The sequence below is a fragment of the Pan troglodytes genome, chromosome 12 (genome assembly GCF_028858775.2).
Source record: "Pan troglodytes isolate AG18354 chromosome 12, NHGRI_mPanTro3-v2.0_pri, whole genome shotgun sequence".
Lineage (NCBI taxonomy): Eukaryota > Metazoa > Chordata > Mammalia > Primates > Hominidae > Pan > Pan troglodytes.
This window is the reverse complement of record NC_072410.2, coordinates 68,842,095-68,868,040: the sequence shown is the minus strand read 5'-3', so window position 1 is coordinate 68,868,040 and position 25,946 is coordinate 68,842,095. Positions and strand designations below refer to the sequence as shown.

Here is a 25,946-nt window from a genome sequence, read left to right as displayed (position 1 = left end):
AGCCCAGGAGTTCAAGACCAGCCTGGGCAACATGGCAAAACCCTATCTCTTACAAAAAATACAAAAAAAATTAGCCAGGCATGGTGGTGCACACCTGTAGTTCCAGCTACTGAGAAGGCTGAGGTGGGAGGATCACTTTAGCCCAGGAGGTTGAGGCTACAATGAGCCAAAACCATGCCATTGCACTCTAGTCTAGGCAACAAAGTGAGACTCTGTCTCCAAAAAAAAAAAAAAAAGTGAGAGATGGTAGTTATCTCATTTTGTACCTCCATTGGTAGGGCTTAACCCCTTTGAGATTCTTTCCATTTTTTTTTTTTCTTTTGAGACAGAGTTTCACTCTTGTTGCCCAGGCTGGAGTACAATGGCGCTATCTTGGCTCACCGCAATGTCTGCCTCCCAGGTTCAAGTGATTCTCCTGCTTCAGCCTCCAGAGTAGCTGGGATTACAGGCATGAGCCACCACGCCTGTCTAATTTTCTATTTTCAGGAGAGACAGGGTTTCTCCAGGTTGGTCAGGCTGGTCTTGAATTCCCAACCTCAGGTGATCCACCTGCCTCAGCCTCCCAAAGTGCTGGGATTACAGGCGTGAGCCACCACGCCCAGCTGAGATTCTTTTTTAATTAGGACAAAATAAAATAGGACTTTTTAAAACAGGATTTAAAAGATTCACCTAATTACTTATCTCCTACAGCCATAATTTTCTTTTTAAACAACAGTATGCCTTGCCCAATTTTTTCAACAGCATTGATTTATTCAACAAATACTGGCTGGGTGCCATGGCTCACATCTGTAATCCCAACACTCTGGGAAACCAAGAATTCAAAAAATAAAAAAATTAGCTAGGCAGGCTGGTGCACACCTGTAGTCCCAGCTACTCAGGAGGCTGAGGTGATGGGAGGATCGCTTGACCCCCAGAGGTTGGGGTGGCAGTGAGCAGTGATCATGCAACTGCACTCTAGCCCGGGTGACAAAGCGAGACCCTGTCTCAAAAACAAACAAACAAACAAACAAAAAACAATGGATTACTCACTGTATGCAAGGCAAACTAAGCACATACATTTTCCTCCGCTTCCTAACAAAATCCCACTGAAATGCACTCATTCATTCTGGAAGAGAAAACAGGTAGGATTATGCTGAGGATTAAGCCAGTGCAGAGAAAACTGCAGTCCAGAACACACACATATGCATACATGAGAAGGCTATAGCAATGTAGAAGACATTCTTGCCAGCAGAGCCTGGAGAGGTACCAATCTTAGAAACAAGCAGAGGAAGGACGTAGGACTAAAATCAGAATTATTATAATATTTATATGAAACAGCAAGCCAAACTTTTTACCACAGCCCTTTACACACAAAAAGCCTGGCAGCAACAGTATTTGTTTCTGGCTAAAACCACATCTATTTTGTTGTTATTGCTCTTTTTAATTTAACAGTCTACCCTGGAAGCCTTTGAGCATCTTCATGTTCCATAACAAAGCATTCCTTATTTGGGTACAGGGTGGAAGGAGGGGAGGAAAGAGGTAACTCGTTTCTTGCACTTCACTCAAGGACCCTAAAGTTATACCCAACAGCTAGTACCCTGCTCACTTACAAAAGAGCTCAATAATTTTTTTTTTTTTTAGATGAAGTTTCACTTTTGTCATCCAGGCTGGAGTGCAATGGCGCAATCTCGGCTCACTGCAACCTCCGCCTCCCAGGTTTAAGTGATTCTCCTGCCCCAGCCTCTTGAGTAGCTGGGATTACAGAAGCCTGCCAAGACTTCCGGCTAATTTTTTTATTTTCGGAGAGACAGGGTTTCACCATGTTGGCCAGGCTGGTCTTGACCTTCCAGACCTCAGGTGATCTCTCAAAGTGCTGGAATTACCGGCGTGAGCCACTATGCCCCGCCAAGAATTTTTTTTTTTTTTTTAAGTAAAAGCACAACAGACAGAAAGGATGAAAATAAACAACTGACCTGAAAGAAGTGGAGCTATTTCCGGGAATGGGACATAAATATTTAAAAGTTATAAGTGTTATCATCAAAGAAATTCATGTCATGAGAACAATGCATCCATTAAAAATAACTAGATGACTAGAAACTGTGGGGAAAAAACCACTGAAAAAAGAAAGTGAAAAGAACTGAAAATCAAGGAAATGGACCTCTTGGATTGATCCTTCGTATTATGTATTTTTTCTTTTTATATTTTTCCTCTGTATTTGGAAGACTCTATCTAAATGTATTTGGAAGAACCTATCTAAATTCTGAATAGAACAGAGAAAATGTCAAGAACATAATTTAAGAAATAATTGAAGAAAATTTCCCAGAAGTGAAAAATAGGATTCATAGAGTGCCAAGAAGGATGAATGAAAAAAGATTCACCACCTAGAAACACTGATAAAATATCACAGAACCAATGATAAAGAAAACAGTCCAATAAAATCTTCCAGAGAAAAAAGTATGATACCTGCAAAAGAAAGAGACTGGCATTAGACTTGTCATCAGATACACTAGACACAAAAAGCAAGAGAATGTCTTCAGAGTTTTGAAGAAAACAAAATGATTGTGGACTAAGTCTATTCCTATCATTAAATGAGCAGGCAAGGTAAAGGCATTTTCAGACATATGAAGTCTGTGGAAATTAAATTACCTGTTTAACCCTTCCTGAAAAAAATTGCTTGAAATTAGTTATACCCCTACAAGGTGGGAAAAAAAATCTATGACAAATGAGGACATGGAATACATAAAGCAGTAGACCTAACCCAGGCATGATACAAAAAAATCTCAGTAAACAGGTGTGCAACTGACTTGTAAAGCAACTAGACTAAATTACATGTGTGAGAGCTGGAAATACAGCTTCAGGAGCAAAATGAGTTTATTTTAGCAAATATGGTGCCATTATTAGGAAGCTAATAGGATACCTTAACTGGCAGAGGTAGAATTACATTTTTTCTCTGCAGATGCAATCATACTTAATAGTTTTATAGCGAATGATGATTGTATAATTACAATATGGTAAATAGTTGATAGGTTTTCAATGTTTAAGAATCAACCTATAAATAAAGCATAGAAGACTTGTATTGATTGATGTCCTGTGGCTCCTTAAAATGTGTAAAACCCAAGTGTAGCCCGACCACTTTGGGCACATGCTGTCAGGACCTCCTGAGGCTGTCTGTGACATGTCCTTAACCTTGGCAAAATAAACTTCTAAACTGGTTGAGACTTGTCTCAACTACTTTTTGGTTTTCATCCTCTATTACCTTCCTGAGGCTGCTGTAACAAATGACCACAAACTGAGCAGCTTAGACAGCATAAATTGATTGTCTCACAATTCTAGAAACTAGAGGTCAGAAATCAAGACGTCAGCAGGGCTATTCTCTCTCCCTGAAAGCTCTAAAGAAGGATTCTTCCTTGCCTCTTCCTAGCTTGTGGTGATTACTGGCAATCTTTAGCGTTCCTTGTCTTATAGACACATACTGCAATCTTGCTGCCTCCTCCTTCATGGCATGGCATTCTCCCTGTGTGTCCATGTGTATCCAAATTTCCCTCTTCTTATAAAGATACCAGTCACCGGATTAGGGCCCCCTTTCATTCAGTATGACCTCATCCTTACTTGAATTATATTTGCAAAGACCCTATACCAAGTAGTTCACACTCACAGGTTCTAGGGGATAGGACTTAAACATGTCTTTTTGGGGAACACAATTCAACCCACAACACCCCCTACAATCAATTTTCCACACAGCAGCCACAATGATCTTCACAAATGTACATCGGGTCCTGTCCACTCTCCTGCCTACAGAGCTGTCTCCCTGGCCTCTTTCTGCTTCTCAAACTTCCTCTACCACTTTCCTCTTACACTCCAGCCACACTGGCCTTCTTTCTATCACTCCAACACGTCAAGCTCATTCCTGCCTCAGGGCCTCTGCCTAGAAATTTGTCTGGCTCCCTTCTTTTCATCATTCAAGTCACAATTCAAATGTCACCTCCACACAGAAGTCTCCTCTGACTTACGTACTAAAAGCAACACATCCTACAGGTATTGTCTTTCACATAACCTTAGTTTCTTTGCAGCACTTACCAATACTAGAAATTATTTACTTATTTAAGTTCCCCTCTTACTTGAACATCAGCTCTATTGAACACAGATTCAATCACTATAGCCCTAAATGCTAAAACAGGACCTCACAGAAAGTTTTCATTTTTATTCAAATACATCTCTTTTCCTTCATGACTTAAGACTAGTGCTTAGCACAGAATAAATGCTAAAAAAAAAAAAAATTGACTAGTACTACTATAATAGTTTGCAATTATTTGTTTGTACAATCTCCCTGCCTAGACTGTGTGACCGAAGACAGAAACCCATTTATTTGGCATTTTACCAATCCCAGGGGGGCCAGGCACAGTGGCTCAGGCCTGTAATCCCAGCACTTTGTAAGGCCGAGGAGGGCGGATCACCCGAGGTCAGGAGTTCGAGACCAGCCTGGCCAACGTGCTGAAACCCTGTCTCTACTAAAAATACAAAAATTAGGGTGTAGTGGCGCGCGCCTGTAATCCCAACTACTCGGAAGGCTGAGAAAAAGGAGAATCCCTTGAACTCGAGAGGCGGAGGTTGCAGTGAGCCGAGATTATGCCTCTGCACTCCAGCCTGGGTGACAGCGCGAGACTTTGTCTCAAAACAAACAACAACAACAAAAATCCCAGTAGTCTGGATCACATTAAGCATTAATAAGAAGTGCTGAATATAATTAGCGAATAACAATTCTGAAGAAAGTTATCTTCTTTGATACTATGGATTCCTGATGTTAAAAAAAAAAATTTTAAGATAGAATATGGGACTGTCCTTCCTGCTTTTTGATTTGGTTCAAATCTGAGGAAGTGGGGGCGACCAGTCTTTAACAGATCTAGCAAGACTGTCGAGCTTTAGGGAATGGTAATTTCTCTAAAGCCAACACTGTATGTCCATTATATTGGAGATCAAAACAGACAATGGCATTTTTTCTAAAGAGGGGGAGGGGAAAACAAAACTTTTTGTCTAATTTGGGGATGCAGTCAGACGTGACTTAGTTCATAAACACACACATTCATCTGGCGCTAAACCTCACATAAGGAACCTTACCGGCTTCCTTGATAAAACAACACCCCAACACTTCAATCTAGAGATGGAGGGTAAAAATGTAGGGTTGTGATGTCTAGCTGCCCATTCCACGAGAGTCGCCCGCCATGCCAAATTCGGAGGCTCGCGGTATTCTCCTACCGGGAGATGGCGGGCTACCTCACCCCAGGTTTCCCCTAACACAGAGTTGCAGTCGCTGAACAAGCTGCCCTGCGTTAGTCAGAAGCTGTTAAGTAACGAGATGGCCACGGTCCACAGCAGAAGAGGTGGAGATAAGCCTCAGGCGGGAAAGATGAAGTGTACAAATGCCAAATGCGGAGAAAAAGAAGAAAAGCTGCAAGAAGGCAGGTCAGTCAGGAACACCGCCATTTCTCACATCTCATCGCTACTTCCAATTTTCTCATCTAAGGACCCGCACCCGCACGGTTCACACTGTCTTCTTCCCGCTATCACTCCGTGTGGGCCAAACCTCTGCCTGCCCACTGGAGAGCAGCGCGAATGGCTTCAGGAAGCGGCTGCCGCCTCCGAGACTCACCGGCCTGCCGTGCTGCCACTTCTACACCGAAATGGCTGGTCCGAGGCCGCGTCTCCAGAGCTGCGTCCCAGAAGCCCCCGCTTTCGATCCCCACCGCGATGCTGCCGCGGTCCGAAAACGAGAGACGCGCAGGCGACGTCCCGGCCCCCGTAGGCGGACGGCTCCGCGACCCCCGGATGTTGATATGTCGTCTGCCCCGGAAACGGTGACAGGAGGCTCAAGGGGGCGGAGGCGGCGTTGCCGGGCTCTCCGGAAGGAGACGTGGCGGCGGTTGGGCCGGTGATACCCGGGCGCTTTATAGTCCCGCCGCCTCCTCCTCCACCTCCTCCTCCTCCTCCTCCTCTCCTCCTGGAGCAGAGGAGGTTGTGGCGGTGGCTGGAGAAAGCGGCGGCGGAGGATGGAGGAAGGAGGCGGCGGCGTACGGAGTCTGGTCCCGGGCGGGCCGGTGTTACTGGTCCTCTGCGGCCTCCTGGAGGCGTCCGGCGGCGGCCGAGCCCTCCCTCAACTCAGCGATGACATCCCTTTCCGAGTCAACTGGCCCGGCACCGAGTTCTCTCTGGTCAGTGCCCTCACTAACCCCGCAGCCACCCCTCCTCCTGACACTAAGGGTTCGGCCTCTTCCCTCGGTTTTCTTTGCTTTTTCTCCCCAAGACCTTCTCTGCAGACTCTTACCTTCCCCAAGCCAAAGCTGCTTTTATGCCGCGTTCATTCATTCGTTCGTTCTCACGTTATGTGGATGCGTCCCCCTTGCTGAGCATTAGGGATCCAGCAATCACCTGCTCTCCACCTTTTCAATTCTGTCGCACTAGACCTTGCTTCCCAACATTCCCACCCTGCAGAAGCAGCTTTCGTAGGATAACGTCAGGTGCACTTACTCATCTTCCTTTCGGAAAATTAACTGTGGCTCTTACTCCACCAGCAGACTTCTTTCCTTCAGTATTACATGTCACCCTGCCCACACCACAGTACTTCAGACTCGAGTTCCCTCTCTCGTATTCGTTCTCCCTCAGTTGTATACACACACGGACATACGCAAACGCACAGCTCCAAGGGAACTTTTTCCTTTCCGAGTTGTTTCTGAGAGGGCTATTTGGCCTGTGAGATGTTAACGACCCTTTATGCAGAATATCCTTTACAGTTTTCATGTATTACGACTGTTCTTTGAGTCCCCAGAACATGAGCTTCTATGTTGAGTTTTCCTGTAGTGAAGAACATTTGTAACCTCGCGGAAATGAAAATTCCCTCTTGGGGGAGTGGACCGCTGAAAAGTCTTCCTGTCCACGTGTACCTACTGCAGGCTAATAAATATTGTACTCTTATGACACTTACCATGTAGTAATTAACTCATTTACTTCAAATTGAAGTCCCGGAAAAAGCAAAAATTTTTTTTAACTTTTTATTCCAATTACCTTCAAGCATTCAACTTGTAATACTTTATTATATTCTTTCATTATCATTTCATTGAAACAGTGACACTATGATGTCAAAACAAGATGTATCAAGTTAATAGATGTTATTACCACATAGCTTTCTATTTGCAAGTGTTAGGGGTTTTTTGGTTTGGTTTGGGTTTTTCTGTTTTTGTTTGTTTTTTGAGACAGGGTCTCAGTCTGTTGCCCATTCTGAAGTGCAGTGGTACGGTCACCACTGGCTGCAGCCTCAACCTCCTGGGCTCAAGAGATCTCCTCCTCAGCTTCCCAGTAGCTGGGACTACAGGGAAATCCCACCACTCCTGGCTAATTTTTTTTTTTTTTCTAGAGGCAGGGTCTCACTATGTTGCCTAGGCTGGTCTCGAACTCCTGGGCTCAAGCAATCCTCCTGCCTCAGCCTCCCAGAATACTGGGATTACATGTGTGAACCAAATGTTCTGAATTTATCTAGGTAAATATTTTTCTGGGACGTCAAATTTCTCTTTGTATTAATGCCACAAAATATTGATATATTGAAATACCTATGTAAAATTTTGTTATGAATCAGATATAACTTTAGCAGGCTTGGAAGAGAATACTTTAATCTCTGTTGTTGTATCCAAAGAGCACACTTGGAGTGAATATGGCAGATGTTTGAAGAATTATGTCATTAAAATTTTTTACTCTTGCACCTGTGTTTTTTTTAATTTAAAAAAACTTGCTGATATGCAGCCCTGAAAACTTACTATAAGCGAGCGACTAAAACTAGCATTTTTAGAGGTCACTACCAAATTGTCATTCCATTTTCTTTCAGTCTTAGCATTTGCTACACCAACTTTTCACGTATCTAACAATTTTATTTCAAAAAAAAAAATGCTTTGGCCATGTGCGGCGGCTCACATCTGTAATCCCAGCACTTTGGGAGGCAGAGGCAGGCGGATTATGAGGTCAGGAATTCAAGACAAGCCTGACCAACGTGGTGAAACCCCATCTCTACTAAAAACACAAAAATTAGCTGGGCGTGGTGGTGCACACCAGTGCTCCCAGCTACTCGGGAGGCTGAGGCAGGAGAATCGCTTAAACCCGGGAGGTGGAGGTTGCAGTGAGCTGAGATTGCACCACTGCACTCCAGCCTGGGTGACAGAGTGAGACTCTGTCTCAAAAAAAAAAAAATTCTTTTTTTAGAAGCTGGAGTGCAGTAGGTATTTATAGGCAGGATTATGCTCACTACAGCCTCAAACTCCTGGGCTCAAGCGATCCTTCTGCCTCAGCCTCCTGAACAGCAAGGACTACAGGTGGTCACCATTGCATCTGGCTTTTTTTTCTTTAAGTCTGTGCTACTTTGAGAAAAATCTAGAGTGTTCTGTGAATTGTCACAAGGCCTATGTCCTTTATGTAAAAATAAGCCACAATAGTCATTATCATTGGTCTTTTGATTTTTTTTAATACTTCTATAACCTTAAGGCTTCCCTTTGCATTTAACTGAAATTACTGGCTGGGCACAGTGGCTCACGCCTATAATCCCAACACTTTGGGAGGCTGAGCTGGGTGGATTACTTGAGCCCAGGAGTTTGAGACTAGCCTAGGCAACATGGCGAAACCTTGTCTCTACTAAAAATAAAAAAATTAGCCGGGCGTGGTGGCACATGCCTGTAGTCCCAGCTACTTGGGAGGCTGAGGCAGGAGAATCGCTTGAACCTTGGAGGCAGAAGTTGCAGTGATCCGAGATCACGCCACTGCACTCCATCCTGGGCGACAGAGGAGTCTGTCTCAAAAAAAAAAAAAAAAGAAAAGAAAAGAAACCACTACTCTCCTCACCTGGCGCTGCCATTTTTTTTAATGGGCCAGTTGGTTGGACATTTGTGTTTGTTTGTGACAGAGTCTCGCTCTGTCACCCAGGCTAGAGTACAATGGCGCCATCTCAGCTTACTGCAACTTCTGCCTCCCAGGTTCAAGCGATTCTCGTTGCCCAACCTCCCCAGTAGCTGGGATTGTAAGCGTGCGCTACCACACCTGGCTAATTTTTTTTGTATTTTTAGTAGAGATGAGGTTTCACCATTTTGGCCAGGCTGGTCTCAAACTCCTGACCTCAAGTGACCCGCCCACCTCGGCCTCCCAAAGTGCTGGGATTACAGGCATGAGCCACCGTGCCTGGCCGCGGGTTGGACATTTGTATCTAACTAATACGCAGCTGTATGAAATAGGATAAGGTCCTTTGTCTGTTTACTAACTGAAATTGGAAGAGACTGGATTAGAAGATCTGAATTTTTTAAGCTTTAAAATTATCTGCTTTAAATTGTCTTCCCATTCAGATATATCGAAACAATATATAATCATTTACAATCTTGCTTTCAGATTTGCTTAGAAAAAGTATTAAGCACCAAAACTGTAAAATGGGGGTTGTTTGTGTGTTTTGGTAGAGATAGTTTCCCTATGTTGCTCATGCTGGTTTCAAACTCCTGGTCAAAACTATCCTCTGGTCTCAGCCTCTTAAAGCGCTGGGATTATAGGCATGAGCCACCTCACCTGGCCAAAAAATTTGTGAATTTTTGATGTGTACGTTAACTAGAGTTAATAATTATGATATTCTTTGCTTGTTGATGTTTAGCACTCAGTTTTGTTTTTGTGTTAATATTTTCCTTCTGAAGTATCACCTCTGTCGTTATGTTTAATTATTCATTACTTTATAGAGTTCAGAGATTTCACCAAATTAAACCACAAATCAGTCTAATTTTCTGTCTACTTCTGTTGTTGATGTAGAATATATTTTACTCAGATTTTCCGAAGCACTACTCTTTGACCAACTCCATGGTTTATAGCATGTCATATACATTGACAGGTTCTACCAACAAGTGTATTTTATACCCTCTACCAGAATAGAAGTTCTCTCGTCCTCTAACCAACCTAATTCCTCCAGACCCACGTCAAACATTAGGACTTCCTCTCATGCCAAGATATTTTTTAAGTTCCTTAACTTTTAAAGTACCCCAGCACCTCTGATTAGTTTCACTATATTAAAATTTGACTTTATGTCAAATCTCTAATAAAATTTGACTTTGTCAGATCTCTAATAAAATTTGACTTTGTGTCAAATCGCTAATTTCCTCTTCCACTGAAAATACCTTGTTATGTAAAGTAAGTTTTTTATACTATCTAATTCTGTACATTCAGAATTTATTATATTTTGTTTTCTTAAAGTAAGAACCTATTTTATAAAATCAGAATCCTGATTTTAGTGGATCCGAATTTTTAGAAAAATTATAAAAGATTAACTTTTTCTCCGTAATTCCTGTTACCAAAAAGTAAAGTTTGCTAAAAATATATCTTGTGGTCCCAATAAGTGACTCACTATTTCAGCAGAGTTTTCAGATAGAATTGCTATTTGGCTTATTTTATTGGGAAAGCAGCCTTTCCTAAACTAATGAAAGACAATTATTTGCATCAAGAATTGTCTTCCCTTTTTTGCTGTGGTTCCAAACAAGTAGTTTCTTTTTACATTTGAGGCATTTTGGAGACCATTTTGAAAGGAATTACAAATGTTATGTCTTATAGCAAATCGTTGGCACAATTGAATAAATGTTTCTAAGAAATTCTTTATCATAAGTTTAGCTTTGCAACTGTTACTTTCAAATCTCTTTGATTCCCTCATCATCTATAATGCTCTTTAAAAAAAAAAAAAAAAAAAAAAAGACGGAGCCTCGCTCTTTCGCCCAGGCTAGAGTGCAGTGGCGCCGTCTCGGCTCTCTGCAAGCTCCGCCTCCCGGGTTCACGCCATTCACCTGCCTCATCCTCCCCACTAGCTGGGAGTACAGGCGCCCGCCACCACGGCCGGCTAAATTTTTTTTGTATTTTTAGTAGAGACAGGGTTTCACCGTGTTAGCCAGGATAGTCTGGATCTCCTGCCCTCTATCTGATCCGCCCGTTTCGGCCTCTCAAAGTGCTGGGATTACCGGCGTGAGCCACCGCGCCAGGCCTTTTTTTTTTTTTTTTTTTTTTTTTTAATAAGTTGCCCAGGCTGGGGTCAAGCAGTTCTCCCGCCTCAGCCTCCTGAGTAGCTGAGATTACAGGTGCATATCTTACTTACAGTGGCTTTTTAAACAAGTATCCTTGGCCATAATTCAAGTCTGCATAGTAATCTAGGAGAAGTTTGTGAAAGCTGATTCAAATATGTTAAAATATTTAAAAGCTCACAGAATATGGAGCCAATCTGTTTGAATTCTCTGGCCTCTGCTACTTCTAGGTTTTTTAACCTTGGACAAATGGTTGAAGCCCTGGGCGTTAGTGTCTGTTTCCGTAAAAATGAGTATAATACTTGTTTTGAAGATTAATGAGTTAATGAATGTAAAACACTTAAAACAGTACTGTCCTAGAACTAATACAGCTAGTACTTACTGCTTTGTTTTGTTTTTTTGTCTTAGGGAAAATGCTGTAATTTGCTTTTGTGTTTAGGATTACATTGGTGCCAAGTAGTACTGGTTTTATTAAACAGTTGTTAGGCCAGGGCAGTGGCTCACGCGTGTAATCCCAACACTTTGGGAGACAGAGGCTGACGGATGGCTTGAGCCTAGGAGTTTGAGACCCACCTGAGCAAGAGGATAAAACCCCTTCTCTACAGAAAAATTACCGGGGCATGGTGGCACGTACCTGTAGTCCCAGCTACTAGGGAGGCTAAGGCGGGAGGATCACCTGAGTCCAGGAGGTCAGGCTGCAGTGAGCTGTGATCATGCCACTGCACTCAGCCTGGGTTAGTGAAAGACCCTGTCTCAAAAAAAAAAAAAGTTATTGTTAAATTGAGAATAGAACAAAGGTCCTTAATAAGAAGAGGTTCTCCTTGCCAGGAATAGCCAAATAGTACCATAGTTGCACAGTACCGTAAGAGGAAAGTGAAGAGAGAATTGAATTATCTTAGAACATGTATCATAAAACACAAAAATCTCTGCCTTAGTAAAATGAGTATCACATTTGCTATCAGGAAGCAGAGATTTGTTTTTACTAAAATAGTATCTGTTGTATTAATTGAAGTGTTTATTTGAATTCTGTTGACTCATATTAACCAATGTGAATTTGTTTGGTTTCATAGTGTAGAAAGCTTTAAGGATAATTTTGTCAATATATGCCAGAAGTCAGCAAACTACAGCCATTGCGCTGTCCCACCACATATTTTTATAAATAAGGTTCTATTAGTACATCATCATCCGTATTTGTTTACATATTGTGTACTTTTGTTGCTACAGTGGCAGAGGCGCAACAGAGACCATATGGCTCACAAAGCCTAAATATTTACTCTCTGGCTGTTTACAAAAGTTTAATAAGTGCTCAGTGATGGTGTATCTATAAACATTCATTGCCACCTCTTAGTGCCTTTTTTTCTTTTTCTTTTTTTTCTTTTTTTTTTGTAACAGGGTCTTGCTATGTTGCTCAAGCTGATCTTGAACTCCTGGGCTAAAGTAGTCCTCCCACCTCAACCTCCCAAGTATAATCACTATTTTAACTTCAATCTGTTGCATTCCTCCTTTTTTCTTTATACTCCAAACATTATTTTGTTCATTTATTTTCCTATTATGACACAGGATAAAGTTTATTATCTTCATTTTGTAATTAATAAATATGTTGATAAAACCACCAAAAAGAATGAAAGCATGTCCTTTGCAACCACATGGATGCAGCTTGGAGGTCATTATCTTAAGTGAATTAAGACAGAAACTGAAAAGCAAATACCGTATGTTTTCATTTATAAGTGGAGGCTAAGTGTTGAATACACACTCAAAGACGAGAACAATAAACACTGGAGATTCCAAAAGACAGGAGAGAGGGAGGGGTGACAAACTACCTATGAAGTACTAGGATACTATGTTCAATACTTGGGTGACAGGGATATTAGAAGCTCAGACTTCATCATCATGCAATATATCCATGTGACAAACCTGCACATGTACCCCCCGAATCTAAAATTTTTGTTAATGTATGTAGCATATTTTCCCTCCCTTTAAAATAATCATCTGTTGAAATGTTAAATTAGTTTAAAGAATCTTTTTTCCAGCTAAGACTAAAGTTATTCAGTGTGATACAATTTCACGGAGAACATAATGTATGTTTTTTGCTCTATTTGCAGCCCACAACTGGAGTTTTGTATAAAGAAGATAATTATGTCATCATGACAACTGCACATAAAGAAAAATATAAATGCATACTTCCCCTTGTGACTAGTGGGGATGAGGTAAGTTTTTATAAATATATCGATAATCCTGTCACCAAAAATATTTATGTAAAACATTGTAACTACATACTTTGAAGTAAAATTGAATAACAGATTTCTCAATAATGCTCTTTTAGCATAAAAATAGTAATCACTTTTAATATCCCTGAATTCTTTGATTTTGCAGTTTATCTTGGGAAAAATTAGCAATCAATTTTTTAAATTTTATTTATTTATTTATTTTGAGACAAAGTCTCACTCTTTCGCCAGGCTGGAGGGCAGTGGCACGATCTTGGCTCACTGCAACCTCCGACTCCTGGGTTCAAGCAATTCTCCTGTCTCAGCCTCCCAAGTAGCTGGGATTACAGGCACACACCACCACACCCAGCTAATTTTTGTATTTTTAGTAGAGACGGGGTTTTACCATGTTGGCCAGGATGGTCTCAATCTCTGGACCTCATGATCTGCCCACCTCGGCCTCCCAAAGTGCTGGGATTACAGGCATGAGACACCATGCCCGGCCGCAACCAATTATTAATGTTTTGAATGAAAATCTAACTCCACACTTGCTTTCTTTATAGAAATTAGGGTTTTAAAACAAGATACAATTTTTAAATGTATATGTGACTTTTTAAATAAATGATTGTTTATAAATAAGTCTGTAGGTACCCCATGCTTTCTCATTATCTTAGCCCATGCCCTTTTCTTCCTCCTAAAATGCCCTAATTGCCTCCTATCCATCCTTCAAGGCAATGACTTCTTTCAAGATGAAACAGGAGAGGCAGCATGGTAAAAGGGAAAGGATACCGGCCTAGGAGCCAGGAGGCTGAGGTATAGGCTATAGCTAGCTGTGGAACCTAGAACAAATTTGAAACTCACTTCCTCCACTCAATAAATTTATTAAGCCAATTCAGTAATATTTTCATGATCTGGAAAATAGAAATATTCAACTCAGTGCTTTATTGGGTTTTGTTCAGATTTGAAATCTAAGACCACTATTTTAAGTCTCCTTGAGACACACACACACACACGCACACGGCATTCAAATCTGAAATGTAAAAATACATAAAAAACTGAAAAGTGCCTTAAAACTTTCCAATATATCCTATAAGATTCAACTATTCTAAGGGCTTTCATAGCTAAGAATTTGTTTGGGTACAAGCATTTAAAAATTCTGAAATAGGTTTATAAGAATTGTTCAGGAAACTGATACTTAAAAACCTTTTTTCCCTCCATTCTTGCCTTGTGAAAAGCAAAAATACATTTTAAAAAAACCTTTTTTTAAGAAAGCATGAACTCTGTGAAGATTATTTTACGGCTCCATATTTTATACTTCAGTTATTTGAAAGCAATGGCATACCATAGGGTCTTGTTAAACATTTTGACTTTTTTTCTCTTTTATTTCTAAGCATTTGTGATTTGAGTAATGAGTTAATATCCAAACAGCAAAGTTGGGTGAATTCTAGAAAAACTGTAAGTATTAAACTCCAATTCTTTCTTAGGAAGAAGAAAAGGATTATAAAGGCCCTAATCCAAGAGAGCTTTTGGAGCCACTATTTAAACAAAGCAGTTGTTCCTACAGAGTATGTATTTTATGTTTACTTGATGACTAGAAAATAGATTACCAACAGCCAACAGACCTTTGAAAATACCGTTTCTTCTTTATTATGTTGTATCAGGTTTTTTTTTTTTAACTATTATTTTAGGTTTAGGGTTACCTGTGCAGGATTGTTATATAGGTAAACTGCATGTCACAGGGGTTTGGTGTACAGATTATTTAGTCACCTAGGTAATGAATATAGTACCTGATGGGTTGGTTTTTTTTTTTTTTCTTTTAATCCTCTCCCTCCTCCCATTCTTTACCTTCAAGAAGGCCCCAAGTCTGTTATTCCCCTCTTTGTGTCCATGTGTTCTCATTTTTTAGCTCCCACTTATATAAATGAGAACATACAGTATTTGGTTCTCTGTTCCTATTGTATCAGATGTTAAGTTAGGTATAAATATAAGTTATTTCTTTTTTTTTTCTTTCTTTGCTTTTTTCTTTTTGAGAAAAGGTCTCATTCTGTCACCCAGGCTGGAGTATAGTGGCATGATCACGATTCACTGCAGCCCCAACCTCCCATGCTCAAGCTGTTCTCCCACCTCAGACTCCCCAGTAGCTGAGCACCACCATGCCCTGCTAATTTTTGTATTTTTTATAAAAATGAGGTTTTTCACAGTGTTGCCCAGACTAGTCTCAAACTCCTGAACTCAAGCCATCCACCCGCCTCAGCCTTTTAAAGTGCTAGAATTACAGGCGTGAGCGACTGTGCCCAGCTAGTTATTTCTTAATAATATCTTATTCATTTAAATTCCTGTCTAGTGTATGCAGCAGATACCCAATAATACCAGTAACAAATCATATCACTTACCAAGCTGTTTTGAATGTTTTTCAGTTCAAAATAAAGTTTTCTTCTTTTTTTTTTTTTTTTTTTTTGAGACAGAGTTTCACTCCGTCACCCAGGCTGGAGTGCAGTGGCACGATCTCAGCTCACTGCAACCTCCGCCTGCCAGGTTCAAGCGCTTCTTCTGCCTCAGCCTCCCAAGTAGCTAGGATTACACGCACGCGCTACCACATCCCGCTAATTTTTTTGTATTTTTTAGTAGAGATGGGGTTTTGCCATGTTGGCCAAGCTGGTCTCGAACTCCTGGTCTCAAGTGATCTGCCCACCTTGGCCTCCCAAAGTGCTGGGATTACAGGCGTAAGCCAGTACACCGGGCCGAGTATATAATAGAATTTTAATTTAAAATGCTAATTGTTATTTTTTAAGCTATGTGGAAAATTATCCCTAAGCCAGGTAATTATTACAGACCCCAAGTGTATTCTAGACCCATTTCCTTCACAGAATTCTCACATAGAGCTAGTGAAAATAATGAATAGACTTCAGAAATTTCACATTTTTTTGAGGCATAATTATAAGTGTCATTTAATGAAAGCTTACTCTGAAATCTTAGGGGAAGTCTCAGCTGCTTCAAATATCAGAAAGTAATTCAGCTGAGTTATGTGGCTTTTGTGTATTGAAATATATCCTTTTTTTTTAGATTGAGTCTTATTGGACTTACGAAGTATGTCATGGAAAACACATTCGGCAGTACCATGAAGAGAAAGAAACTGGTCAGGTGTGTTTTTCTTCAAAATATTATTATGAAACATTATAAGATGAGAACTTTAATAATGAGATTGATAGTTTTAAAGTTGTATCCTTAAAAATGTCTTTGCAAAATACTTAGTATATTTTTATTTTACTTTTCAATGTAGAAAATAAATATTCACGAGTACTACCTTGGGAATATGTTGGCCAAGAACCTTCTATTTGAAAAAGGTTGGTGTCTACCTAGTGATTTGACAGTAATGCTGGAATTTGGTTTAAAATATATGTTCAAAATGGAATTTACGAGATTTTTTTTTTGACATTGTGTGAATTTTAAAATACTGAAATAGGCTGGGCGCGGTGGCTGCCGCGTGTAATCCCAGCACTTTGGGAGGCCGAGGCAGGAGGATCACGAGGTCGGGAGATTGAGACCATCCTGGCTAACACGGTGAAACCCCGTCTCTACTAAAAATACAAAAAATTAGCCGGGCGTGGTGGCAGGCGCCTGTAGTCCCAGCTACTTGGGAGGCTGAGGCAGGAGAATGGCATGAACACGGGAGGCGGAGCTTGCAGTGAGCCGAGATGGTGCCACTGCACTCCAGCCTGGGCAACAGAGTGAGACTCCATCTCAAAATAAAATAAAATACTGAAATGGGTTTCTGAACTGTCCCTTACAAAACTTTCAAAGAAATCTTTGTTTTCACCTTTTTTTTTTTGAGACAGATTCTCTCTTTGTCACCCAGGCCGGAGTGCGGTGGCACGAACACAGCTCATTGCAGCCTTGACCTCCTGGGCTCAAGTGATCCTCCTGCCTCAGCCTCCCAAGTAGCTGGGACCACAGGCACATGCCACCATGCCCACTAATTTTCGTATTTGTTGTAGAGATGGAATTTCGCCATGTTGCCCAGGCTGGTCTCAAACTCCTGGCTCAGGCGATCCCCCTACCCAAACCTCCCAAAGTACTGGGATCGTATGCATGAGGATGAGCCACCATGCACAGCCTAAAAGCTTTACTAAAATAAGTAAGAAAAAAAACATGTTTATCAAAGCAGAAAATAGTGAAAACAATGCCAGGTGCATGTTAGTGTTACATATAAATGTTAGTCTTCTGCTTGGCTTAAGCAAAGTTATTATATGTAGAAATAAATATATCTCTCAAATTGTGAAATGTGTTTATTCTATATTCAGATTGGTCAGTTAATTTAATATTAAATTTTTCACTGAGATAAAAATACCTCGAAAGAAAATTGTTGTGGCCAGTTTTCTACCTGAAATAGAGTATTTCCTAGGTAAAGATTAAATATGACTTCCTTTCATACAAAACCATTTCAAGGAAACTAGCTTTAAAGTAGTAAGATAAAAATCATATATGTTTTGGACCTTCTTTAGAAAGAAGTTTAAGGTTACAAAGGTGGTTGAAAACTTACTCGTTTGTACCACATATGTCACTGCTCATTCTTTACACTTACCTTATTATTCCACAGAACGAGAAGCAGAAGAAAAGGAAAAATCAAATGAGGCAAGTGACAGATGTTGATTTTTTTCCTCTTAACACTTACTGTTAGTGAGGTATGAATTTATGTAACCCAAGTGACAGAATATATCTTTATGTTCTTATTCTTCATCTATCAAATACCTCGAAGGACTGGGTCAAAGAATCTTTGCAGTATATTCCTTTTTTCCGAGAAAAGTTACACTGTGGTCTTTCTATTTACTCTTAAGATTATACAAAAATAAATCTATCACTGATGTATCTGGGGAAGATTCTGTAATAGCATTATCACTTACGTGCTTAGCAGTGGTTCCCTCTATATAACACTGGAAACTATTAAGAGTTTTGGTCCCCATTTCCTGTAGGCAAAACAGGTAAACTATAATGTAAATAACAAGCTACCAAACTGCAAGCATGTTAAAAGCAGGGACAGTCTTTTATCTCTTTACCCCACAGTACAAAGCAGAGTGTCAGACATATTATAGGCACTTCATAAATGTTAATAGAAAGAATGGATAAATGATTTCTGTAACATAGGGACGTTTAAAAAGAATAATTCCTCAGGAAATCTAATCACAATTTTTAAATCCCAAAAATTTTTATAGAGTTTTTTAAAATAACTTATTAATAGAGGATATTTCCATAAATGGCTTAATATCATACTGATACTTTTTTTAGAAGTAAAGTAAAATGGCAAAGGCTTTGAAAATTACTTAAAAGTGATGCCTATAACTTTAAAGGGTAACTTTGGAGAGACTTGATAAGCTAAGCAGAGACACACATAGCATTGCTATTTTAAAAGATTTTAATTTTATAGACTACCTTTGAGATTAAAATAGTTATTTACTGTGACTCTGGAAGACAGCAAAAGATGGAATTCAAAGTGTAAAATGATAAAGGAAGAGGAAGAAAATGGTAAGGGAAGAAAACTATTTTTTGAGCCCCAGTTTATAAGCCAGACACTGCTGGACATGTAACAAAAGCTAATGTTTAATTCTCCCAAAAACCTTTTAATATACAGTCATGAATCGCTTAGCAGTGGAGGTGCATTATGAGAATTATGTGGTTAGGTGATTTTATCATTGTGCAAACATAATAGAGTGCACTTACACAAACCTACATGGTATGTGTATTTTTGTTTATATTTTTTCCCCATAGAAAACCAAGTTCGCAGTACCATTACTGAATATCAGTCATTTCTGCTACCGCAATGCCAATATCAAATACGATATATCAGATTTCTGATATATGCTCCATTACAATCTTATGGGGCCATTGTCTTATATAAGGTCTATTGTTGACCAAAACATCATTATGCAGTGCATGACTGTATATTATTATTCTACTTTTACAAATGATAAAAACTGAAATTTATTCAAAGCCATAAATCTAGTAAATTTAAAGCTTGGATTTGAACCCAGGATTTTCTAATTTCAGGCACTAGCTTAAAAATCACATACATATAAGGAAATCTGAAAACATTTTTTCCTGAAAACATTTATTTATTGCTGGTTTCGGACATAGTGCTGATAGGGTACTAAAGTGATAGAAGATGAGATCCCTGCCTCCAAAGAGCTTGTTTAGAGATATTATTAACAGTGCCTTTTTAAAGTTCTTAGAGTGGATTTTTCTTGTGTTTATGTAGAGAAAAGTATAGGAGCTAACTTCTTAGTGATCCTTGTCTTCTCAGGTTCTATCCTTTATTCCTTCATTCCATGAAAAATTTTTAATTTGTCTTTTGTTGGCCTTGAGTATATTTATATAGGAGTTTACATGCTGGATAGTATTGCTGTTAATATTAAAAACAGGGAAGAAGAGTAAGTAGATTGATGAACCAGTCAGTACTGTATTTAAACTTCTGTTTTAGAATAGTGTGTTTTACTATACAACCCTATTTTTTGGCAAATCAGCCTTCAGACCTATCAAATCTAAACTCTAATATAGCCATTTACCGAGAGTTTAGAGAAGAAAGCTCTGAGCAGCCCAGTATAGTAAGTTTCTATATCTTATCTTAGTCTCTTTCTTTAGAACTGTTGAGAATAATTCATATTAATCATTATTTTATAGCCCTTTATATAAATGTACATTTACTTAACATGTTAATTTTGGCACTAAATAATCTTTTCGCTGTATTAAAGTAGCTCTGAAAATACATATTTGCTCAAATAAAAACTTACGAATCAAAATAATATTAGAGGGAGAACTTAAAATATAGAAGTGTTACCTTTCAGTTAATTAGTAAAATGTAGTTTTCTTCCTTTCAGAATAATAAGTTCCTCTCCCACTCCCAGTCCCATCTCCATGTCTAATGAAAAGTCTGTCTTATACTCTTTTTTTTTAAGATTCCCACTAAAAATATCGAAGGTCAGATGACACCATACTATCCTGTGGGAATGGGAAATGGTACACCTTGTAGTTTGAAACAGAACCGGCCCAGATCAAGTACTGTGATGTACATATGTCATCCTGAATCTAAGCATGAAATTCTTTCAGTAGCTGAAGTTACAACTTGTGAATATGAAGTTGTCATTTTGACACCACTCTTGTGCAGTCATCCTAAATATAGGTAGGATGTGCATTTAATATTTTAAACATAAAATGCACACATGCTTTAAAGTGTTCTGTGCATAGCTTTAATGCTTTGTTCCTACTGAATAGGTTCAGAGCATCTCCTGTGAATGACATATTTTGTCAATCACTGCCAGGATCGCCATTTAAGCCCCTCACCCTGAGGCAGCTGGAGCAGCAGGAAGAAATACTAAGGGTGCCTTTTAGGAGAAATAAAGAGGTATGAGAATTGTCTAATGATAGCTTTTTGGTGCTTCATTTTTAAAATTTCAGAGCATATGTCAATATTTTAATGATTTCTGTAGTTTAATGGTAGTAATTTATTTTGCTGGCCCAACCTTTTGAATTTCATTTCTTTTCATTGATTTTAATCCTTTTCCTTATTCTAGTACTACTCAAACTATTTTAATATTCTCATATTCATAATTTCATAATATTTTAAAGTTTGACATCCTACTCATTATAATTTAATTTTTAGGTATTTGTCCCAGCTAACCCTCTTGAAAAATAGACTAAAACCCTCTCTCTGTCTCCTGATACATTATTAATTCTTCAGCTCATTGCTGCCCTTTTAACCACTTCTCTACACTGCCTCCCCATTTTAATATATTGTCTTCCATTTTCATCTGCCTACTGGGCATAGCCATATATATGTTTTTAATAATCTCACACTCATCATTTTTTTCTCTTTCATGCTGACCCTTTTCTTGCCTTCTCCTGTGTTCTACCCAATTGACCAATTAGAAACCTAAGTCTTTTTTCTTACCTGTATCTCTTCATTTATCTCTAACTCTAATCATTCACTAAAAGGTATCAATGTTATCTTCTAAAGGCTTTTCAAATCCATCCTGTCATTAGTTCAGGACTTCATTATTTCCTGGAACCAGAAACTGGTCTCTTAACACATCCCCTTTCTAATTCTTCCCACACAGCTGATAAAATGCTCTTTCTGAAATCACCCTTCGATTATGTGTTTAATCTCTTGGTAGTTAACACATACTACATCTCAGGATAGAATCATCACTCGTGTAATACAAACCCCTTTGTGGTCTGATTTCAGCCTCATCTTTCATCACCATTCCCTTTATTCCAGCTGTTTTGAACAACTTAGAGTTTCTTAAAAGTACCGCGGAGTTTCGCCCTGTCACCCAGGCTGGAGTGCAGTGGCATGATCTCGGCTTACTGCAGTCTCCGCCTCCCTAGTTCAAGCAATTCTCCTGCCTCAGCCTTTCAAAGTGCTGGGATTACAAGCGTGCACCACCTCACCCAGCCCTACTTGACCTTCAGTATACTGTTTTCTTCTTCTCTTGCGTTGTCCCCTCCCACCCCTTCTGCTCATGAACTTCTACTTATGCTTGAAGATGTGATTCCAATGTTACTTCCTTTGGAAATGAGCCAAAACTTCCAGTGGATTAACCCGGGAAGAGATAACTGCTTCCTCTTCTGTGGTCTTGTATTTCATTCAGACCTCCATCATAGCACTTACATGGCTAAGACTGATTGTTTTACCTATGGATGTTTCATTAAACCAGAAGGCAGAAGAAACATACTTGGCTGCAAGGCTTGTTTCTTTGCTTCCTCTTGAGTACTTCTGCAAAAATATTACTGGACTCTTTGTGCATGTTGTGACCAACACTGTCATTCTGATAGGAGGAAAAGGTGATTAATTCCACAGTTTAATTTGAAATGCTATATTAAAAGATTTGGGCTAGAATTCTCTTCTGGTCTTCGTTTTGATAGTAAAGTATACTGGCACATACTTAAAAGTTAGCTCAATCAAAATGCTTCATAAATCCCAGCTTTCGTTACTCTTCAAGGAAAAAATGCCAGTTTACTTCTCTTTAAATAATGTGTTTAGTCTGGGCATGGTGGCTCATGCCTATAATCCCAACACTTTGGGAGGCCGAGGCAGGAGGATTGCTTGAAGCCAGGAGTTCAAGACCAGACTAGACAACTAAAACCCTGTCTCTACAAAAAAAAAAAAAAAAAAATTCAGCCAGTGATATAAAAGTCGTGATAGCATATAGCTGTAGTCCCAGCTACACAGCAGGCTGAAGTGGGAGGATCACTTGAGCCCAGGAATTCAAGGTTGCACTCAACCTGGGTAAAAAGAGTGAGACCCTATCTCAAAATTAATTAATTAAATAATAGGTTTAATCTGCCAGTCGAGAAAAATTGAATTTTTTAAAGCTGCAGATGATAATGCTTTAAAAATATTTAGCATAGGCCAGGCACATGGCCCACGCCTATAATCCCAGCACTTTGGGAGGCCCAGGCAGTCAGATCACTTGAGGTCAGGAGTTCAAGACCAGCCTGGCCCTGGCAAAACCCCATCTCTACTAAAAATACAAAAAAATTAGCCAGGCACGGTGATACACACCTGCAGTCCCAGCTACTCGGGAGGATGAGGAACAAGAATGGCTCGAACCTGGGCAGCGGAGCTTGCAGTTAGCCGAGATTGCACCACTGCACTCCAGCCTGGGCGACAAAGCGAGACTCCACCTCAACAAAAAATGAAAATAAAAAAATTAAAATACTCAGCATTTTTTTTTAATTTCTAATTTTTGTGGGTACATAGCAGGTGTATATATTTATGGAGTACATGAGATATTTTACATACACTCTTTTGTTGTTGTTGTTGTTTTTGAGACAGAGTTTCACTCTTTCCCCTAAGTTGGAGTGCTGTGGTGCAATCTTGGCTCACTGTGGCGCAATCTTGGCTCACTGCAACCTCCATCTCCTGCGTTCAAGTGGTTCTTGTGCCTTGGCCTCCGGAGTAGCTGGGACTATAGGCACATGTCACCATGCCCAGCTAATTCTTATATTTTTTTAGTAGAGACGGGGTTTTGCCATGTTGCCCAGGCGGGTCTCGAACTCCTGGCCTCAAGTGATCTGCTTACCTCGGCCTTCCACAGTGCTGGGATTACAGGCATGAGCCACCACGTGTGGCCGGGTACGTGAGATATTTTGATACAGATATGCAGTGCATAATAATCACATCTTGGAGAATGAGGTAGCCATCCCCTCAAGCATTTGTCCTTTGTGTTACAAACAATGCAATGATACTCTTTTAGTATTATTGACTAAATAATACTAAATAATAATACCCTGTTGTTCTATCAAGTAGTAGGTCTTATTCATTCTAAGAGGTTTTTTTTGTACCCATTAACCATCCCCACCTCCTTCACAACCTCCCACTACCCTTCCCAGCCTATAGTAACCATCCTTCTACTCTCTATCTCCGTGCATTCAATTGTTTTGATTTTTAGATCCCGTAAATAAGTGAGAGCATGGGATGTTGGTTTTTCCGTGCATGGCTTATTTCACTTAACATAATGATCTCCAATTCCATCCACGTTGTTGCAAATGACAGGATCTCTTTTTTTTTTTTTTTTTTTTTTTTTTTTGAGGTGGAGTCTCACTCTGTTGCCCAGGCTGGAGTGCAGTGGTGCAATCTCTGCTCACTCCAACCTCCAACTCCTGGTTTCAAGTGATTCTCCTCCAACTCCTGGTTTCAAGTGATTCTCCTGCCTCAGCCTCCTGAGTAGCTGGGATTACAGGCACCCACCACCATGCCCGGCTAATTTTTGTATTTTTAGTAGAGATGGGGTTTCACCATGTTGGGCAAGCTGGTTTCGAACTCCTGACCTCAGATGATCCACCCACCTCAGCCTCCCAAAGTACTGGGATTACAGACATGAGCCACCGCACCCAGCTACAGGATCTTATTCTTATTTATTGCTGAATAGTACTCCATTGTGTATATGTACCCTTTTTTTAATTAATTTTTTTTAGTAGAGAAAGGGTCTTGCTATGTTGCCCAGGCTGGTTTCGAACTCCTGAGCTCAAGCATTCCTCCTGCCTTGGCCTCCCAAAGTGCTAGGATTACAGGTGTGAACCACTGCAGCTGGATGACCCTACATTTTCTTTAACCATTCATCTGTTGATGGACACTTAGGTTGTTTCCAAATGTTGGCTGTTGTGAACAGTGCTGCAACAAACATGGAAGTGCAGATATCTCTTCAATATACTGATTTCCTTTCTTTTGGGTATAGACCCAGCAGTGGGATTGCTGGATCTTATAATAATTCTATTTCTAGTTTTTTGAGAAAGCTCCAGACTGTTCTGTGTAGTGTTTGTACTAATTTATATTCCCACCAACAGTGTACAAGGGTTACCTTTCCGCACATCCTTGCCAGCATTTCTTACTGCCTGTCTTTTGGATAAAAGCCGTTTTAACTGGGGTCAGATGATATCTCATTGTAGTTTTGATTTGCTTTTCTCTGATGATCAATGATGTTGATACTTAGTATCTTTAGGGTACATGTGCCATATGAAAATCTTAGGTGATACTGTAGGATGAGTAGTGATAATCTTTATTTCAGAATCACTTTTTCATAAATCTGTTAAACATAACTTTTCTTTTGAAAATGTACATTTAGCATATGGTTTGCCTCTTTAGTGTGGGTCAGCCTTTCCCATACAGATAAACACTTTTTTTCTTCTATAAACAAAAATATAAATCTGGCTATCAGAGTTTTGGTTTGATGTTCTGCCTGTTATGTTAATTTAGAGATTACTGGACTATTAGGAGTCCATGTAATGAATTTTCTACTCTACTATATAAACTACCATCCTATTTTTATTAGAATAATTTTCCTTAAAAATGAAAATGGATGTTCTGTCCAGAAGAAGTAGTAATAAAGGGTCATGCTTCTATTCTTGCCACCTCTTCCCCTTATCTCAGCTGCAAGTTTCACTATCCAGCATTATTGTTTTTCTTCATTAACCTTAATAGAGGTCTCATGTATTCCCAGGTTATTAGTTTAGTCTATTAGACCTTCACTCCTTTGAAGTAATGGCTATATTTGCCTCATTTTTAATACTCAGCACCTAAAATAATGCCAAAATATAGTAGGCTCTGTGTGTGGAAAAAGGTATACAATAAAGTTCAGAGACTTTTCAAAAAATAAGACAGCATCTTGACAGTCCTTGTTCTTCCTAATATTGGGAGGAAGAGAGAATAAGGTCATTGCTTTCTGGAGTAACCATCCAGTGACTCATACAAGCTGAAATAGAAGCAAAAGAACCATAGCTGGTTAACGGTAACTACAGCAAGTGAAAAAGGGGGCATAGTATCCACCATATATTTATTGGAAACCCATATACTGTCTAATTTTTATAAATCATTCATTCATTTATAATCGGTGCAGTCACTTTTTAAATTCTGGTCTAGATTCATTTCTTTGCCAGTCAATACCCATTTAACCACCAGATCCTAATTTTTTAACCTCTTTAATAATAATTACCCTTTTCTCTACATCCAACCCTGTCACTCCCTTACTTTAGATTCTCTTCATCTCTCACCTGGGTTACTGTAACTCCTAACTTGACTCTCTTCCTCTAGATTTGTCCCTGCTATTCCTTCTTCCTTGCCACTGCTGAAGTAATACTTAAAAATATCATCACAGCACATCTTTGCCTAAATCCTATAAAATGATGTCCAAATCTCTCAGCATTTAGT

The 25,946-nt window shown here is 39.6% G+C and overlaps 2 protein-coding genes across 15 annotated transcripts in view; one reads left to right on the top strand and one right to left on the bottom strand.

The window, feature by feature from the left end:
- ASB3 (ankyrin repeat and SOCS box containing 3) overlaps positions 1-6,859 on the bottom strand; it is a 120,532-nt gene extending 113,673 nt beyond the window's left edge. The window contains exons 1-2 of one of the 11 annotated variants that reach the window (XM_063788800.1): positions 5,627-5,836; positions 1,030-1,105 (exon numbers count right to left, since the gene is read on the bottom strand). In XM_063788800.1, the coding sequence (XP_063644870.1) occupies positions 1,030-1,100 (71 nt within the window). In that variant the 5' untranslated portion in view covers positions 1,101-1,105; positions 5,627-5,836. 11 annotated transcript variants of the gene reach the window in all.
- ERLEC1 (endoplasmic reticulum lectin 1) overlaps positions 5,827-25,946 on the top strand; it is a 39,897-nt gene continuing 19,777 nt past the window's right edge. For 3 of the 4 annotated variants that reach the window (XM_063788842.1, XM_063788841.1, XM_009442344.3), the window contains exons 1-8: positions 6,024-6,185; positions 13,148-13,252; positions 14,734-14,814; positions 16,313-16,390; positions 16,530-16,593; positions 17,847-17,881; positions 20,197-20,420; positions 20,513-20,642. In XM_063788842.1, coding sequence (XP_063644912.1) covers positions 6,024-6,185; positions 13,148-13,252; positions 14,734-14,814; positions 16,313-16,390; positions 16,530-16,593; positions 17,847-17,881; positions 20,197-20,420; positions 20,513-20,642 — 879 coding nt within the window. Of the gene's footprint in view, positions 6,186-13,147; positions 13,253-14,733; positions 14,815-16,312; positions 16,391-16,529; positions 16,594-17,846; positions 17,882-20,196; positions 20,421-20,512; positions 20,643-25,946 lie in introns of all 4 variants that reach the window. The other variant, NM_001246502.2, reaches the window with a different exon arrangement.